Genomic DNA, 20,849 nt, shown 5'->3' with positions numbered 1-20,849 from the left:
TTTACTTCGCTGCGAGTATTCACCAGCGCACAATAACTTTTGTTTGTAAACATGTTTTTAAAATTTCCTATGAGAGTGAGCGAGATGACTAGATCGAAATTTCATTCACTCTTATTGAAATGTAAAAAACATGTTTACAAAACAAAAGTCATTGTGCGTTGGGTATATGTGTGGCTCGCATGAAGTATTAGGGGTAACTAAAAAATTCAATAATGCATGGCACTTATCCCCTAAAGAGTGCCATGCAGGATCCCCCAGGCAGGGTATGCCTCAAAGCAGATTCGCAACAAAATGTAATATTTTTAATACAAATTGAATTTCCTTGTTACTTTTTTTTAAGAAGTGTTGCTTGGAACCTTGTAGAAAGTTTATCGTCTTTATTTACTTTAAAATCATTCTTAATACGCTTTAAAATGAATAAAAATGTAGACATAGCTTTGGTCCCCTATTTCGGCCACTTTCATTCTCATAGTTTCTTGCCCCTTTGGGAATTCTTCAAATGGCTTTTTCACATCTTCTCGTTTATCGAAGCTACATTTCTTGTTATTTTTTTACATTGTATTTATCTCTAGACCTAGAGTATGCATAAATTAAAAGTCATGGAAATTTGAGGAATAAAAAAATGTGGCCGGACTTGCAAGCTGGCCGGAATTTGGTACACTTACTATAGCCTTTGGAAAATAAATTGAAAAGCGCTTTTCTGTTTCGGATAGAAAAAACGCTGTTATTCAAAGAGTTAGATCTCACTATCATAAATCATATATTAAGTGTCTTCATTTTTGAATCGACATAAGAATGTAAAAATGTTTATATATATTAATTTGTCTGAGAATGTTTATCTTTCAAAGTTTCGGCTTATATGGATCACTCTTTGTTATAAACGCTATTTGCCCAAGCATTTTTGAGAATGATCACTAAATTACCTTTTAGAAAACGGCTCAATAAATGTATTTCCTTACAAAATAAAGGAAAATGACTTTCACAAAGTTATAGAGCGGTAAATTTTCAATACAACTGCACTAATTAGAAATTTCTGGGGCGTTCGGATAGCTTCTAAAAAAAAATAAAATAAAATATCCGTTTTTATTTGCCCCTTTTGCTCCAGTCTTTTTTTTTGACTTTTTGCCCCAGCGTCCCCTACTGATATCTTATTATTATTTTTATTAACAAAGGTAAGAGAATTAGGGTATTTAATAATTAGTTTCAACAGTATACTGTACCTCTATCGAAGAGAACGAATAAGTGCAAGTGATATGCAAAATTTTATTGATGAACGTAAAGAAATTGTGAAAATTCAAATTGAAATTGTCACTTTGACAGGCAAGTGTCACTATCCAAAATATATTGAGCTCCGAAAGAAATTATATTTTTCAAAAGGAATTCTTTTGTTTTGAGCACTTGAGGCCATTTCTTACAGACTCCTGTGACCTACGGGTCTAATCACCTATACAAGTTTCTTCATCCTTGGTGTCTGGATCTGAAGGTGAATCTTCAGTCTAGTCCAGGCAATTGTGAGGTTACCGGACTGGCGACATAGTAGTCTTGGTTCCCACAATATGCCCGACTCTGAGTCCGAGGGAGAGATGGATGATGCCTCGGAGAGTAATTTGAACAGCATCTCAGCTGGGAGTCTACAAGACTGTCAGCTCCTGGCCGCTAGCACCTCAAAGGCGGTAACCGGAGCTGACATCTACAAGAACTTCGTTGCCGCGAAGAGAAAAAGAAGCCCACGAAAGCCACCACATACGCCTACTGCCGTCCAAGGGAATTCTCCAGTTCCAACAAGTAACCGTTTTAGTGTTCTGAGCACAAAAGACAGCAGTGCGCCAACGAGCAATTCCGGAGAACCATCTGCAACATTTGAGAAACCAACACCACTGTATATTCGAGGTAGTACGAACATTAAGGGGATTACGGCTGCTATGAAGAACCTTAATATCCAAAAATTCGACATACATGTCCTTAAAAACGGTCTCGAAGCTAAACTCCAATTGTTTAACGTCCCTGACTATAGAAAAGTACAAAGTTCCTTACTTCAGAGTGGGTTGCCCTTTTACACATTCCAATTGAAGAGTGAGCGATCACTCAGAGTGGCACTCAAGGGATTATACCCTGATACGGACTGTAATGTTGTGGAGGCTGAACTAAAAGAAATCGGGTACAATGTCAGGAAAGTCACGAACGCTAAAAATAGGCGGGGTGAAAAAACGGGAGTCTTTATAATCGATCTTGAGCCCGAGTCACAGGGTCTTCGCGGGTCGCATCCAATTTATAACCTAAACCGATTCATGCATTGTGTGGTCAGGGTTGAGGAACCCTATAAGAGAAGGGAGCCTATTAGGTGCTACAATTGCCAGGAATTTAATCATACAAAAAACCGTTGCCGACTCCTTACGATTTGTGCCGTGTGCGCCGGAAAACATAGTACCGAATCCTGTCCGAAAAATAAGGATGATCCTGCTGTCAAACGCTGTAACAATTGCGGGGGAAGTCATGCGGCTAGTTGGAAGGGATGCGCAGTGTTTAAAGAGTTCGCGGAGAGAATAAATCCGAGGCAAAGGCGAGAACTGAGATCTGGAAGGGTGCCAGATATTGTCAATAGAAGTGAGGTTAGATATCCTCCAAGGAACACTAGATCTTTTGCTGATGTTACAGCCTCTGGTCTCATTAATACTCAATCTGTAAATACATCGCGCGGAAATAATGATATTATGCAGCTCATTTTCATGATGCAGTCGAACATAAATGCTATGCAAGTAAATATGACAGAGATGTTAAAAAAACAAAATTCCCTTGAGGAAAGTGTGAAGGCATTGACTGCCAATCTTAACAGATTTATGAACCAGAAATGAGTATGTTAAATATTGGTATATGGAACGCTAATGGGCTATCGCCACGTAAATTAGAATTGCAAAAGTTTTTGTCAATGCACGAAATTGATATCATGCTGATATCTGAAACCCACTTCACAGAAAAGAACTTCTTTTGTATTCGTGGATACATTACCTATGATACAAGACATCCTGATGGCAAGGCACACGGGGGGACGGCGATCCTCGTTAAAAGAGGAATAAAGCACCACGAACTTCCTAAGCATAAATTCAGGCATCTGCAAGCTACAAGCATAGTAGTTATGGAAAAATTCGGGCAATTCTCAATCTCAGCCATTTATTGTCCGCCTAGATTCACAGTCACAGAAGAGCAATTCTCAAAATATTTTCTGTCTCTTGGAGATAAATTTTTGGCCGGAGGAGATTACAACGCAAAACATGTGTTTTGGGGCTCTCGCCTGTGCAATCCAAAGGGACGTCAACTCCTAGAGTCTGTGAACAAAAACAATTTAGTATGCTTATCCCCCGGAAGTCCCACATACTGGCCTACCGACATAAAAAAGATTCCTGACCTGATCGACTTCGCCATCACTAAAAACATAAATGTCAATTGCACACAAATAAACACTTGTCTTGATCTATCATCTGATCATTCGCCGCTTCTTATCAAAATGGGAATTAAACCTGTTAAAGTTGCGCGCCAAACAAAACTGACCAACAGCAAAACTAATTGGATTGATTTCAAAAATTTTCTGATGACCAACTGTAATGAGAATATTCCTCTGAAGACTGAAGACGATATAGATACAGCAGTAACTTATCTTACTAATCTTTTAAAAGAAGCGGCCGCTGTAGCAACTCCTCCGACGGACCATAAAGTGCCTGCTACGCTTTTTAAGCTATCCAAAGAAATCTTGGACCTCATAAAACAGAAAAGAGCTGTGAGAAAACGATTTCAAGCGAATAGATCACCTGTGACGAAAAAGGAGTTAAATAAACTTTCAAAACGTATCACAAAGCTTTTAGTAATAGAGCGTACTGAAGATTTTCATGAATATCTCTCTGGCCTATCTCCATCTCCTGATTCGGGTTACAGTCTTTGGAAAGCCGTTAATAGTCACAAGAAACCAAAAATGCCCCAGCCGCCGATCAGAAATTCGAGAAACCTCTGGGCTAGGAGTGATGAGGAGAAATCCCAGATTTTTGCCGATCACCTTTCCGAAGTCTTCACGCCATATCCTGCTTCCCAGGACGATGTGGAGAATCCAGTTTTACACCAGTCGAATCAGACCTCTAGTAGTACTGCTTGTGCCCATGTTAAAATCAAAATCAAGGATGTAGTTCGGACACTTAAAATGGACATCAATCCAAAGAAAGCGCCAGGTTGGGACCTCGTGAACGGTCGAATGTTGAAGATGATGCCTATGTGCTGCGTGAGACTTTTTACGTTCATTGTGAATGCAATTCTAAGAATTGGTTATTTCCCCTCAGCATGGAAAATTTCAACTATTATAATGATTCCGAAGCCTGGGAAGGATCCTACAATTGTCTCTTCATATCGTCCAATCAGTCTTTTGCCCACTTTGTCTAAGCTATGTGAGAAATTAGTACTTCAGAAACTGAGACCAGTACTGAAAACTAATAATATTATACCCGACCACCAATTTGGTTGTAGGCCTGAGCATTCGACGGTGGAGCAGGTGCATAGAGTTGTGGCAGAGGTCCAGTCAGCACTTGATCAGAAGAAATACTGCTCATCTGTTTTTCTTGATATAGCTCAAGCTTTTGATAAAGTTTGGCACGAAGGTCTTCTAATCAAAATTCAGCAAAGGCTCCCTAACCAGTATCACAAGTTTTTTGAGTCCTACTTAAAAGAGAGAAGATTTCGGGTGAAGCACCAGTCAGCAACTTCCAATCTGTATGAGATACAATCTGGAGTGCCTCAGGGAAGCGTACTTGGCCCTATGCTTTATCAAATCTATACTGCGGATATACCTACTTCTGACTGTACTTCAATTGCTACATTCGTGGACGACACTGCAATTATGTCTTCACATAAAAACCCAAATACGGCTAGTAGAGAATTGCAAGACCACCTCAAAAAAGTCGAGAAATGGATGAGGGCATGGAGGCTGAAAGTAAATGAGACCAAGTCGTCCCATATTACCTTTACTCTGAAGAAAATGTCTTGTCCACAAGTTGAGTTTAATGGGATCAAAATTCCTCGCGCTAAGCATGTTAAGTATCTTGGCATGCATCTTGACCAAAGACTCACCTGGAAACATCACCTGAAGCAGAAGGTAGCCCAGTTAAAAATTAGCTACAAAAAGCTTTACTGGCTGATCGGACACCACTCCAAACTGTCTATTTCTTCCAAAGCACTAGTGTATAAAGCCGTATTGAAGCCTATATGGAGTTACGGAATTCAGTTATGGGGATCTACCAGTGATTCAAACCTCAGTGTGCTCCAGCGTTTCCAGTCTAAAGTATTGAGACAACTCGCAGGGGTTCCGTGGTATGTTAGGAACGAAGTAATTCACAACGACTTACAAATAAACACGGTCAAACAGGAAATCCAGAAAATAAGCCTTCAATATAAAAGAAGGATTCAGCAGCATCCAAACAACCTCGCAGTGGAGTTAGCAGACAAGCCGTTTTACAACCGCCTGAAGAGGGTAAATCTTCGTGATCTGCCCTCAAGATGGGAGTGATGACCCTATGTTTCGAAAACCTTAGGAAAGTCGGCGATGGGTGAAGACATTAACATTTGGTTAATGTCTTCAAGTTTTTCCTTAAGTATTTTATAATCAGTTTATTGTCTATGTAATTATTGCAAACTACATTTGTCTTGAATTCTACTAATTGTCATTAATGTAATATAAATCAACATGACAGATAGTGAATAAACTCGTCCTATTGGCAGTATTAAAAAAAAAAAAAAAAAATTGAAATTTTCATTTTCAGTCATTTCTTTTGTCATTTAATATTATGTGAAAATGTCATCCATGCAATATTGTTTCACAAAGTTAATTTGAAATGAAGGGAGAAAGAACTATAGAAATCTATATCTGAAGAAAATGGAAAATGCTCTTTGTTCTTTTAGTGGAATAAATTGTATAAAAGTGAATATTTGCTTTCATTGTAATTTTTTAAAATTTCAATTTGAATTTCAATTACATTAATATGTGAAGGGTCGATTATTTGTTACAAGAACTACATAGATAGAGTTTCTTAAAGACTTGAGGTAAAATTTAACAAATTTCTCTTTTTCTCTCTCTCTCTCTCCTTGAATATCTTCAGAGAATGGTTTTCTTTGTACTCAATGTTCAATATATAATCCATTAGCGAAGAATAAAAGTTAGATGTTATTGTATAGGGATGAGCAGGAGAGAATAGACCTTTGATACTAAGATTGTGATGAGATAATTACAATTTCACCTACCTTTGGTTCAATTAATTAAATTGAGTTTAAATATCTGTCACATTCATTCAATTTTGGCGTAATATGCTTATTCGCTTAAATTCAATTGAATTTAAATCAACTCAATCTAATTGTATTGACATTATAAGAGGATTTACACTATTTGTGTATGACTAAATTAATCATAATTAAATATTGCCCTTATTGGGTCAATATTTCCCTGAATTAGCACAAACTATTCCGGGGTCAATTGTTGTGACGCATTTTGTGCATCACAACGCGGTTTTCGAATATTCAGAATCGCGCTGGTTCTTTACATAAATAAATTACATGAATTTGAAAAACATTTTTTTCTTAAATTTTCAAAAAACTTGTTCAAACTTTATGGGTACGCTCGCCCCCAAAAATCTAGACGTCAAATTTAACGTTTCCCGCCAATGCCCGCCATTTGTTTTTTGACACCAACCTTGTAACAAAATTCCAAGCGGAAACGTCATTTTTTCCAATACCCGGCGGGACCAAATTACGTATAAATTGTGTATATACGTTGTACATGCAGCATCAAAGTTACAAGTTCGGAAAGCATACGATGCCTTTGCCTCTTTTTCGTATGTTCCCAGTGAGCACAGTTAGCTAAAAAAAGGCAGCGTTTCAGAAAAAATATGCTGAAAATGCTGCCCTTTTTTAGTTAATTGTTCTCGCTGGATTTAGTCATTTGATATTTCAAAGTTAAATGTTAAAAATGTTCAAGTAAGCGTATCGCTCGGCCGATTTGAGTAGGTTTAGGTTCATTGGAAAGGTCTTGGAATTCCGAATAAATCTGAACAAAACAATATTATGCTATAAGGTGGAGTAACCACTTATCGCCACTTTTAGAAAAATATGAAATTAATTTGATTATAACTTTTGACTGAGTTACTGAGATGTATTGACTCCAGATTCATCAAAAAAGGAGTACTCCAATTTAATGCTGAACTACTTAAAAAACTGATTTTTATTAACAATGCAAAAATAATCACTTCGTCGCTACTTTTTACCACTTTTCGCCTGTTTTGTAACCACTTCTCGCCACCCTCTTGAAAACGTACAAACTCGATTATTTTGGGCAATATTATGCAAAGAATACATTCAGCATTTCTTTTTCCTCATGACCACCTTCTTATTACTCACTTTAAATGAATTTTCTTCGGTTTTATTGGAGAAATCAAATTATTAGACTGTTGCAGAAAGTAAACAAATCAGATTTGATAACTGAGAATCTACGAAGTGAAGTTAGCGTCGCCTATTAAAAAGCAGTGGCGACATGTGGTAAAATCAATTAAAAACATTACCACTTTCCGCCATGCCTAATTTTTACATAAAAACAATATTAAATGAAATATTAATAAACTAAATACAAATTTTATGTATTCTACGAATGTAATTAAATATGCAACCGACAGATTATTTATCCAAAAACGTAAATTTTGTTCGATGAATATTTGATAGCACTTGTTATATTTGGTAAGAAATATTGGATTCGTTGCACTTCCCTAAAATATTGCTCTAAAAAAATGCTCAAAATTTTAAATACAAAACGAACAATTGTTATTTTTCGACTATACGTAGCAGCAATAAAAATACAAATAACTTTGCAGCTCATTTATATCATAAATCGTGAAAAATAGCAATTCCAATATAGGTGGCGAGAAGTGGTGATTCCACCCTATTACCGTTATTTTGGACAATTTTCAAAGTGAATTATAAATCGTTTCGAATCGATTGTGAACTGATAAAACCATGAAAAATGTACTAGTAGTAGTAAAAACTTTGCGAATATATTCCAAGTTGCCAACAAGTTGGATCATAAAACAATTTTACAAATACAGTAGAGTCTCGCTATAGGCCATCGCTCTATAGTCCACAATTTATCGACCGTTGATTTCAAAACACTGATTTTAAGTTAGGTTATGTTTTTTAGTATGCGACATGCATAATTATTTTAATATTTTTGGCAAACTTTATTAAGTAGTTGTGATAATTGTGATCCACAATGAAGAGAGCAAGGACAAGTACCACAATCGCAAAGAAAGTGGAAGCCGTCGAGCAATTTCAATACTAAAAATCGTTGATAATTTTAAAAAATTACATGGACTATAGTGCGACCCAAGTGTCAAATTTGAAACCAAATATGGACTATAGCGAGACTCTACTGTATAGACAAAACATTTGAAATAATTTTGGGACTAGAGTGTCTAATCAGATTTGTCATTTCTTTCGATATTTGAACTAAATTGAAAATACAGTAGAGTCTCGTTATAGTCCATATTTGGTTTCAGATTTGACACTTGGGTCGCACTATAGTCCATGTAATTTTTTAAAATTATCAACGATTTTTAGTATTGAAATTGCTCGACGACTTCCACTTTCTTTGCGATTGTGGTACTTGTCCTTGCTCTCTTCATTGTGGATCACAATTATCACAACTACTTAATAAAGTTTGCCAAAAATATTAAAATAATTATGCATGTCGCATACTAAAAAACATAACCTAACTTAATTGGAATTGATAGAGCGATGGCTTATAGCGAGACTCTACTGTATGTATCCTTTAAAGATTGTTGAGCATTTGAAATTGATCTTTGAAGTTGATTCCTTTTAGTTTTATGGTTCAAAACTTCTTAGACAGACGTTTTTTTATGCCTCCGGCACACCTTTTAGATCAGGAAAATTTCATGAAGTCAAAATTCGGATCCCTTTCTTCCTCAAATGTTTTGAATATGTCTATTTCATTCTCTCGCACTCTTCTTCTTCTCTTAAACATCACTCCAAATTCAATTTTGCTCAATCGAATTTGGTACGCGAAAGAATGAGATAGCCATATTCAAAACATGTGATAAAGAAAGCGTTTCGAATTTCGATTTCATGAAATTTTCCTGATCTAAAAGGTGTGCCGGAGCCATTACCAACTTATTTGAAACTTCACTTTGAGTGTTTGTTGACGTATTTCTATATTATTTAAACTTTAAACAAATAATACTCTGCTCTAAGGCGAATAATTTTATAATTTAACTACATTAATGGTTCAATTAGACTACCAGGGAGCATGAATTACAAGAATTAAAATGCTTTGGCAAGTTTTCTTCACTATCTTCTTTAACGACTTTTATTGTTGAATTAGTTTTTCCGATTGTTTGACTTGATAGTCCAGCAAAATTTCCGTTAAAGTTTTCTGTTTAACTTAGCAGCTTAACATTTTCTGAGAGTTAGATTATGTGGAAACATGAGCTTTTAAAGTTCTTCTTGTGGTTTTTGGTCTCTTTGCTATATAACAATGAAAGATTGTTTTTGTGCAGAGTTAAGATAAAAGACTTTATGAGTAAAGGGGTATTCTTGACTAATTAAATAACTTTTGCATGGGGAAAAAGATGAAAAAAAAGTATGTGTATATACTTTAATAATGAATTTTAAGGAGAATAGAGTATATTAAATTGTGTCTTTTGAAAATTTCTTGTGAGATATTTTCTTACTGGATGTATCCTTGCTTATTGTGCTAGGATTACAAAGGGATGTCTTTTGCAAAAATGGTGTCAATGAATCAGGGCGAAGATGAGAAGACGGAGACAAAAAGTTTCTGGGACACAATGCCACCACCGCAACCACCAACAGCGCCCCAGAAGAAGGTGAATAAATATCCAGCTGGATATGTTGGTGAGGGAACGAAGAAGAAACAGGCAAAGGCCAAGGAAGGTGTAGAAGAATTTATTGAGTGGTGTTTGAGTACTTTAATGTATATTTCGGAAAATAAGTTAAATGGTAAGAATGATTATTGCACTAACCAATTTTAGATATTTTTTATAAAATTTTGATTTCCTATGTATTTTCTTTCTCAGTTGAAGGATTACGTGTAATCCTCAATGACCTTGAGTCTATATCCTGTGTAGAGAGATACATTAAAATATGGCTTGGTAAGTTAAATTTCTTTAACATTTCTATATCTTTTGGTAGCCCTGAAATTATTCTGAAGTTATTTCAGAAGAACCTGGAACAGAATATGGCAAAATAAAAATTTTATTGCAGCACAGATTTTAGGAATTCTGAGAGAGATTTTTAATCAGCACCATTTCATAGGAAATTTACAGCTTTCCAACTTTCCAACTTACCATTTTCCTCTATCTTGGAGAGAAATGTGCTTTTTGTACCATTTTCTAAAACAATTGAGGAAGGTTTCAGAGGGCTATCTATGGTAAAAAAATTTAAGCTTCGGGGTCTTTTGCCTTAGAAGAGATATCGGCTTGTTACGTTTTGCCCCAGATTGTTATAATCTTTCATTTTCTCCCTATAAAATTTTCAATTGTAACTAAATTAAAAATCTATTTTGGACAAATTTAGCTATTTTAGAAAGGTATTGAAATTTTCTATAATCCCTTTTAACATTCAGAGTTTGTGGGATTGGTTCTGAAATAAAATGTGTGTCACTTATTTGTTAAAAATTTGTTAAAATTATATTCTTTCCTCAGACATGAAAAAAAAGTTTTGTCAAATAGACTAGGTATCTCTTTTGACAAACTTATCGAGATTCAGATGGCTTCTTTGAAAACTTTTTCGTTCTTAACAAGAAAATTGAAAAATTAATATTTAAAAAAATAACACAAAACGAATTGAAAACGAAAAGATAGGGTAAGTGTGCCAAATTTCGGCCAGCTTCTAATTTCGGCCACTTCTAGTATAATTTGAATTTAAATTGCATTGTAAAAACTCAGTGTGGAAAGAGTCTTACAAAAAATGTGACAGATCGATTGTGTTTCTAGCAGTTTTAGGATTCGTGGTGAAGTGCAAAAAGTTTTCCTTCGGTGTTTTTCATGAAGATTGATTAGTTTTCATTAAAGATTATTTCTGTTTATGTTAATAGTGAATCAATCTTTAAATTTCGAGGGAAAATTCCCAGCTGGATCCTGTATTTCGCGTAAAAAAGTAGATACTTTGTGAGCGTCTCTCCGGTGAGGTAGTGTTGCCTATTCCGGCAACATCTTTTGCTTTCCTAAATTTCTTATTCATTTTGTGTTTTTTTTTCAATTCCTGAGTTCTACAATGTCCAGAGAAAAAACATCGCTTCTATGAAAAAAATGATGTGGAAAAGGCCTTGGAAGAGTTCAGGAAGGACAAATTGTTACGGGAATCTGTGCGTAAATTTGAGATGCTACTTTTCAGGTCTTCAGGACAAATTACACGGGAGATCTCAGGGCTTATGGGTCATACAAACGTATTAAACTAAATATTAAACTCGTTCCGTTTGACGTTTTGAAAAAAGGTGGCCGTTATTTCACTCAAAGTGGCCGGAATACTACCCAAAGCAATGTCCATATTATTATTAATTTTTCAATATTTTAGGAAGTGATCTAAAGAAAACAAAGATGATAAATTAGTTTTCAAGGTTTCACACAACCTTCCCGAAAAGGAAGTAACAAAAAATATCAATATGAATTAATAATATTGCATTTCAAACTTAGGACTTCGGTGCTTATATGCAACTGTGCCGAAATTTGGCACACTTACCCTACGTCTTGGTTGATTTGTTTAACAAAATTCATTGTCATTTGAATTGCCAGAAATCTCAAATATGTGACTTCTGAGAATGCCACGTGAGCTGAAATGGCAACGTCACGGCTACAGAATCGCATTTTCGAAAAAGCTCTCCTAAGATTCGAACTCAATTTGTCATATGGCATTGCCAGAGCGTTACAGAATTCCTCTCCAGGAACACTTTTTATGATAGTGACCCACGTGTATTTGCGTTCGTGCTTGTACGCCAGGCAAAATATCAATTTTTTTGGGTGATTTGGAGCACCCAAAAATCTTATCAATGAGAATGATTTTTATTATTCGTATTTGATCCCTTATTTTTTTCTAGCAGAAATAAGTGTTTTAGCCATATTTAAACCGATTCATGAAGAAGTTTCAGCATACTTTGCTCCATGCGCATCTGATATCATTCTAAAGCTCCTCTACGAATTCTACAGTTTGATAGGGTAAACATTGGAAAGTGGGACACTTAAGAAAAATTTCAATTTCAAATGCGCTTTTGAACCCAATAAATATTTATTTTTTCCATTTTCTTAATCTTAATCTTAATATTAACAGTTCTTATTACAAATTTCAACCAAATTATTGGAATATTCAATCAAATTAGAAAATAACACATTTTGAAAATATGAACAAAATTTTGGAAAGTGGGACAAAAGTTTTTGGAAAGATGGACATAGTGTTAATAATAACAAAATATTATATGAAAAATATGTAGAAAATCAATTGTTAAGGTTTTTCATTCCACCAAAATGAGATTCTGTAAATTTCGCACAGATGCTTCGCACTTTCCAGTAATTGCACCTTGATACAATGATACAACAATAAAAAAATAAAATAAAATGGGCTAATTTAACACCCAATCCGCCCAGGTACTTTTCCACTTACTTTAGGAGTACTGAAGAGGCTTCCCTTTGCCTTTTTTCCTTCTCCAAGTGTTTTTCCTTACTGCTCTGTCAGAAAAACTAGTCTTCGTAATCTGAAATGTTTTGGCAGCCTTTTTCCAAGGGATTTTCTCTTTTATGGTGTCTACACAGAAGCAATTTTCGTAAAAAATGCTTTAAAAAAATCTAGGGTAAGTGTGCCAAATTCCGGCCAGCTTGCAATTTCGGCCACCTATTTTGTTCCTCGAATTTCCATGAACTTTTAGATTTTACGTACTCTAGAGATTATACAATGCAAAACAATAACAAAAAATGTAGCTTCGACAAACGAGATGACGAGAAAAAGAAATTGGAAGAATTCCCAAAGAGCAAGGAACTATGAGAATGAAGGTGGCCGAAATACGACACCAAAGCTGTGTCTATATTTTTATTCATTTTAAAATATATTAAGAATGATTTTAGAGTAAATAAAGACGGTAAACTCTTTACAAGGTTCCAAGCAACACTCTTTCAGAATAAAGAATAAAAAAATCAATTTGTATTTAAACTATTACATTTCAAACTTGAGACTTTGACGCTTGCATGCCACTATATGCCGAAATTTGGTACACTTACCCTAACGTTTTTGCCTACAAAGGGTAGGGGGAATTTTCTTTAAAAGGGCATTTTTTAAAGAAATTGTTTCTAATGTGTAGGAGCCTTAACAGCTGCTACTGCTTTTGCAACGATTTCTCTGAATAATTAAGGATCCTTTTCTTCCTCGTTGACGAGATTTAACTGCACAAAAACACCAAAATCATTCACAGAATCAACCTGTCCAAGATTTCATAAAATTTGTTTTCAATGCAACATGAAATTAAATCACATTTCTCTCCTTTTAACTTTAATATTTCACAAATATTTTTTTATTCACTTTCTAAATGGATGTCTGTCCTTTGATTTTCACTGCGCATTTAATAATAATTCACAAAACACTTTGATATTTTCCTAGCAACTTCCATAAGAAATAGAGAAAGTGACAACTACCGTGTGAAAGTTATGACTATCACGCATGCAATACATTTTTGATATTCTTCTTGAAAGTCACTCTTTGATTGTAAAGTAACGCCTTTTGTCTTTTTAACTTCTTATTTAGTCACAGAATTAGGATTAATAATCTTTTCATCGAAAATTTAAATAATTAATTGATTTATTATCAAGTTTTGAGGGAGGTGTCCCATATTCCACACCTCTTGGTCCCACTTTCCAAATTATCCCGTTTTCCAAGTTTTACCCTAATGCTTAACTTTTGTGTCAATTTCTCTTGAAATGATGCCTCACAGATGCAATAAGTTTGATAAGTTGAGGTATTTTGCGACTACCTGATAGTTGTATTTAATTTTTTTTTAATATGATAGCGCCTCTTGCGGTAAAACTGGAAATCAGCAATGTTACAAAAAGTTGTAAATTATCCTAAAGCGACATTACTAAGAAGGCCAAATTTGTGCAAAAATGATGATTTTCCACCAAATGGAGAATTTTAGAGGCAGCTAAATGTTTTTTTTTATTGATATATTCAATCTTTCCCTCTTTGTCAAATTTTGTGAAACAGTGTTTATGGTTTCCATTTAAGATAGGGGGCGCATATAAATTTTGCCATGCTCTTTTCCTTTTGTGACAATATGACATTTTTGTGGGATGATTAAAAATAATTATCTACACGTTATCTCCATTGCAGATGAAATTAATCCAAAAATGTGGCACCTTTTTAGTGAAAAGCTAAAGAAATACCGAAAAGAGGGAACTTCTGACGAATTAAATTCTCCTGCTCGAGCTAATCCCTATGACGTTGAGAAGCAAAAACAGAAGGTAATTTGCCTAGACATTCTGTTGATTTTTTTTTGTTTTTTGTTGTATTCCATCACGCCTTGCAACATTTCTATTTAATTTTATCCTGTGGTCGATGTTTTATTTTTCGCAGGATCTCTTTGTTTTTCCTGTTTGTTTTTCTTTTTTTTTTTTATTCATGCATGAGTTTCCTCGGCAAATTGCTCTATTTGTTTGCTTAGTGGATGGTTCACAAAATTTGTTGTGGAAAAAAGAAAAAACTGTCAGAAGGGGAATAATTGTGCATAGTTGGTAGCGTTGTTTTGATTTTTTTTCATTTGAAAAAAAAAATGCATTCAAAAAACCTGCAGCGAGATTTTTGAAAATTGTTTAATCGAACTTTTGATCGCTTAATATCCGAGTTATCTTATTTCCTTAACTTATACTGTTTCTCCTTTTAAAGGTTAATATTAAAATTTTTAAATTTAATTATTGTTTTTTTCTAAATTCTCGGCGTTACCGGTACATGTGACAGAAATCAATAATAATGTCCTTGACGTCCTTGACTATGTACAATCAAATTTTCCACAAAGTTTTTCAGTATATTGGATGGGTCCTCTTTAATTTTAATTTAACTATTTTGAGCATGATTTTAAGGGCACCACATTATTCGTGCTCTTGAATACAAAATCCATTCAAATGAATGTTTTGGGACGAATGTGGGATCAACATGTAATCCAATCACTTAACATTGGTATCCATTATTGGATTTTCTATTTGGATATGATAAGAAATTGATGTTACTGCTGGAGATTTATCTTTCACAGCCTCACATATTCTTCGTTCTCTGGAAAATTAATTTGTTTTCACACAATTACAAACTAAAACTATAGAATGTTTAATTGGATTGTTTTGCCATATCAAACAATCACTCTTGATTAATTTGCCTTCCCCTTTTTCTCTTTCTGCTACCTGTACTTTCAGGAGAAACTGCTGAAGAAAGCTGAGCTCTTTCCGCAGAATAAAGACCTCAATACGGTAAATATAAATCGCCATTTATCAAAGATAAACCTAAATAGTAAGAAATGAATATTGCCAATATTAACCAAGCATATAACGTAATTTTCTTTAAATGAATTGCCTTTTCATTTTTCTGACTATATTCAATTTCAAGAATTACAAATGAATTTTAAATGATTTGTTCTTTTGTTTCTTTTAGTTTTTTATTTTATTTCTTTGATTTTTTTCTTCATTTAAACCTTGGGTAGGTATATTGATTTATAAATAGAGAAGATTATGAATAAATGGAGAATTTAATATGCATAAAACTTTTGTAGTCTTTGATTTGATTTTATTATTTTGAATTTTGGAGAATTGAAGAGTGTCACGTAATGCGGTTGGACCGATTTCCGATCTTCAAGCAAAATGGTTTGAGATAGGGACTTAATGAATACGATTTAAGATTCCTTACAATTTCAGTTTCTGTGGTTCAAACTGAAATCCAATCTCGTTCAATCGTCCAGCAATTTCTACATATAGCATAAATCCTTGTGGAGAGAGAACAGAAAGAGTTATTGGCTAGCGGTTTTTGGTATTAGTCAATTGGATTTTAGTATGATGATGTCTGATGCAGTTACCGAGTTTCTTCCTATAAAAAAATATTTAAAAAAATTGATTGCATTAAGCATTGAGCTCTAAAGCCATATTTTTCGGTTTTTCTCAAAAATTGGCCCAAGCCTTTTCAATGATTTTCGGATGCTTTAGAGGTACCTCAGCGCACATTTCTTCCACATATACAGTAGACTCTCTCTCAATTGGGCATTTGGGATAAAATGCCATCCGGTTTATTGATAGATTTGAGCGTCAAAGCCTTTGTAAATTCCACAAAAAGCGCTCAATTATAAAGAATCACGATAAAATAGGAAGATATACAGCAAATTTGAGCAAATTAGCTTCATAATTAAACGTGAAAATTGTCAACAAAATTTTTCGTCCGATTGAGCGAGAGTCTACTGTACCATGATCGGAAAATTCGACATTTTGAATTATTCAAGGTCAAACGTTAGTCACTTTGGCGGGCAAAATTTTTCAACTGATTTGGTTGAATTCGGATTTTTTCGGAAAGGTCTTGACAGTTTTTAATCGGCTACATCAGTCCCAATTATTAACGAATTGGTCATGTAATCATAAATGATTTATTTTTCTCGTATATCATTTTTTATTTGAGCGTAAGCATGTTAGGATCGGAGGAACGTCTGTTCGACAGGGAACCCCCTATTGACACTATTGTTAAAATGTTGAAAATTATTTAATGTATCTAGTAAAATATAAGTAAAATAACGTTTTTTCTGTAATATACCTTTTACTATAAACAAAGATGTTCAAATTTCGTATCCCAAATGGTACAGAGTAGGGTGTCAATAGGTGCTGACACGATTTCTTAAAGTGTCAATATACGTTCCTTTCACCCTACTAATGACAAGAACATTCCAAAATGCCCACTTCTCAGCCAATTTACAAGTTCAGAATTGTTATCCGATTTATGAAGTAATTTAATTGTTAATAAACTGAACAATTCGTCAGAAATTTTTGCAGATTTTCTGACGAATCCTGGTGCATACTCTGACGAATTTCTGTAGATATTTTGCCGATTTTCTGAAGATTTTTTCTACATTCCAGACTTTCCAGACAGCTGTGTCTGAAAAGATGGAATATTTTTCACTGAAGTTTGCAAAATTCAATAGAGTTATTCTTGGTGATATCACAGTGTTTATATAAAATAAATAATTCTGCGACGCCGTGTTATAAGTAGAGAAGAACAGTGAAGTGAAAACTTTAAGCAGAATGTCGACCTAAATTTCGTGTTTTTGTATCATTCCATGAGCGATTTTTAAGAAATTAGTATTTTTGCTCGCATTTTTTTAATTTATCTAAAATGTTTAATCGGTAATGCTTGTTAAGCTGAGCATACCATTTTCTTTGTAACTTCTACAGTTTCTTGATAAATCAACAATATTTTTGTTGAGACAATGGAGACTATGCAGATTTCCTATACAGTAATTCTGCCGAGAATCTGCAGATTTTTGGCAGAATTTCTGCCAAAAATCCATGCCATTTTCTAGGCAGAAATTCTGCCGTAAATTACAGAATTTCTCTAAATGTACTAGAATATACCGTTACAATTCAAAAAACCTCCGAGTAAAATCGGCAGGTAGAGCAATAATTTGACGGGCAGTATCGCCAGTTGGGGCAAAGAGAAATCTTCTGTGTTAAGTTTTGCCCTTTGAGGAACAGGAAAATTTTCCATGTTTTGGGAAATTATTAATTCTGCCCCTTAGGGCAAAGGGAAATTTTCTGTGTTTTGGGAACTTATAAATTCTGTCCTTCGGGGTAAAAGGAAATTTTTGTATGTTTTGGCAAATTATTATTAGTTCTGCCTTTTGGGGAAAAAAGAAATTTTCTATGTTTTGGGAAATTATTAGTTTTGCCCTTTGGGGAAAAGGGAAATTTTCTGTTTTGGGAAATAATTAGTTCTGCCCCTTGGGGCAAAGGGAAATTTCCGTGTTTTGGGAAGTTATTAATTCTGTCATTTGGGGCAAATGAAAATATTCTATGTTTTCGGAAATTATATTCGGGAAATTTTCTGTGTTTTGAGAAATTATTAGTTTCACCTGTGGGGCAAAAGCAAATTTCCTGGGCAAAGGGAAATTTTTGGAAAGTTTATAAAATATACTTGTACCATTTGTACCATATTTGTTTTTTTACCGATTATTTTTAATTTTTTTACTTACCATTTTTTTGATTTCTATACTTGCCATTTTTTTATTTTTTTACTTATTATTTTTGATTGTTTTACTTGCCAATTTGATTTTTTTTTACTTACCTATTTTGATTTTTTACTTACCATTTTTGATTTCTTTTACTTACCAAACTTACAATTTTATTTACCATTCCAACATTTTACTTACCGAACCTATTTTTTACTTAGCAAAATTTGATTTTTTCACTTACCAATTTTGATGTACAGTAGACTGCCGCAAATTCGGCTCTTTTAAGATCGGACTACTTTTTAATTCGGGCAGCGGTTACATTTGAAAAAAGTTTGTTGTCATTTTTCAAGTTTGATTATGATTATCAAATGAGTCAAATATGCTTAAATTTGGCATGGTTTGTCTTAGTTTTGATGTGACTTTGCATTATTGAGGGGTTTTCATGCAATTTACGTTATATATGAGTGGGTAAACTCAATATCTATATCTAGTCCCCGGCGAGTGGCCTTCAAAGTTGAAGCCAATTTCTTACTTTCACATACAAATGCGTATGGGAATTTTTCTGCACTCGTGATCTTTATGCCAAATTTTTAAAAAGTGAGAAGTTTTTCCGTATTATAAGATACCTTTCCGTATGGAGGGATAAATATACTAAATTTTTGTTTAAATAATTTTTTTCCTTGGAATACTGTGAGCTGAGCCCGGGATCAATTTAGGAATTGGCTTCAAATAGCTCCATATAAAAAGGCCAACTTGCCAGGCGCTTGATCTATATGCACATGAATAAAATATCGTTGCATTTCAAAAAGTTTGTCGCCCGAATTTCTGTCTAATTCGGCTGACATTTCGGTCCCATATGCCCGAATTTGAGAGAGTCTACTGTATTACTTACCAAGTGAAATTTTTACTTACCGTTTTTACCAAAATACTTACCAAAAATGTTTTAGCCTTTTAACACACGTATTTTTTCCAATTGAAATTTTGCATAGGGGGAAGTGGGGCACCTTTAAAAGTGGGGCACTTGTGAAAAAGACTTCAGTAGATTGTTGTCAAATATTTTATTCTAATTCCTCATGTGTTGTGTTCTTATTAGTTATTATTGTATTTATTTTTTCCACATGAGCAATTACCGTAATTACTTATGCTAATTATGTTATGTACAAAAGAACTTATAGTCACTTATTTCCTGTTGCATACAAAATAGATATATAATTGTCTCGAGAGATTTTGGGGGAGTTAATGAACAAGTTTGTGAGTGAGTTACAAACACTATTCACTATTCACAATGCTCTCATGTTTTACCACCCGTTGTTCAAATATCCCACGAACTATATTCTACACCCCCCTGAAACCTAAAACACATGTTGACGCATTGTTGTCTATTTAGCATAATGTTCCATAGGCGTGGAAACTTTGATATGGGAAAATGGATTTGGTACTTAATGGAACTCTATACCTATTTCCGCAGATTATAACACTTCCTCATACAAAGGATGGTTTACGTTTGAGGATAATATTGATTGTTAAAGGTATTTTTTATTGCTTTAAATATTTTTGATATCCCACGGTGGAATTCTCCATAGTGACACATTCACAGCGAACAGACTGGGCTTTTCTACATGGTCATTGCTTTTTTCCTACTCAAAAAATTGCGGCACCAAACCAATTTTTGCATCAATTTGATGTTTTTTCCATCTCTGAGACAATATTCTTTAAAAAGAAAATGATGTATTAGTAAAACTTGCCAAATCTAAACACTTCGAAAAAAGAGCAAAGAGCAATTGACCAGTCAATTGCTTTTTGCTCTTTGCTCAAGGTACTCGGAAAATATAATCGGAAAATTTTACTAATGTATAATTTTCTTTTTAAAGAATATTGTCGTCTCATAAGGCGTAAAAAATATCAAATTAGTGCAAAAATTGGTTTGGTGCCGCAAATTTTTGATTATTTTTTCCACGTGTAAAAAAGCAATGAAGGCGTAAAAAAGCAATGACCATGTAAAAAAGCCCAGTCTGTTCGCTGTGATTATGAAATTAATATTAAGAGTAATTAAAGACGGAGAGAAATATTTATAGTAGGGGGAAGTGGGACACCTTTGAAATTGGAATTTTTCTCCTATGTTTAAATGGAACTGAGCAATATCATAATCTAATTTAGCTTCTCAATATGTTTGTGTACCTAGATTGTATCACGATAAGGCTCAACTTTATTTAAAAATAGGTGAAAAATCTCAATTTCAAAGGTGCCCCACTTTCAAAAGTTCTCCTCTTACCCCTACATGGCAAATCCCTACATACTTTGACATGGTTGACCGGATCGGCGAAGACTATCTGTGTTATCACACTTGCACATTAAAATTTTAATATGATTCACATTAATTGTCGCTGATGAGAGTCCAAATGTGTAATTTGTGTGTTTGAATCATTTTATATTCAAAATATGATCTATTTGTTGATAAAAAGGTAGACTTGGCCCGCAAAATTTGATATAAATTGATTTATAGCATTAATGCGAAAAATTAATGCGATTTTCTCTTCAATTTTTTAATATGAATTGTGCTTTAGGTAAATTTAAA

The 20,849-nt window shown here is 34.1% G+C and overlaps 1 protein-coding gene across 3 annotated transcripts in view; it reads left to right on the top strand.

Moving 5' to 3' along the window:
- LOC129798804 (uncharacterized) overlaps nucleotides 1-15,832 on the top strand; it is a 32,333-nt gene extending 16,501 nt beyond the window's left edge. For all 3 annotated transcript variants that reach the window (XM_055842157.1, XM_055842156.1, XM_055842158.1), the window contains 4 exons: nucleotides 9,789-10,047; nucleotides 10,125-10,199; nucleotides 14,416-14,546; nucleotides 15,489-15,832. In XM_055842157.1, coding sequence (XP_055698132.1) covers nucleotides 9,789-10,047; nucleotides 10,125-10,199; nucleotides 14,416-14,546; nucleotides 15,489-15,593 — 570 coding nt within the window. In that variant the 3' untranslated portion in view covers nucleotides 15,594-15,832. The remainder of the gene's footprint in view (nucleotides 1-9,788; nucleotides 10,048-10,124; nucleotides 10,200-14,415; nucleotides 14,547-15,488) is intronic.
- Nucleotides 15,833-20,849: the final 5,017 nt, after the last annotated feature.

This window comes from Phlebotomus papatasi, chromosome 1 (assembly GCF_024763615.1).
Source record: "Phlebotomus papatasi isolate M1 chromosome 1, Ppap_2.1, whole genome shotgun sequence".
Classification (NCBI taxonomy): domain Eukaryota; kingdom Metazoa; phylum Arthropoda; class Insecta; order Diptera; family Psychodidae; genus Phlebotomus; species Phlebotomus papatasi.
Note: the sequence above shows the minus strand (reverse complement) of the source record. Positions and strands in the feature narration are given on the sequence as shown.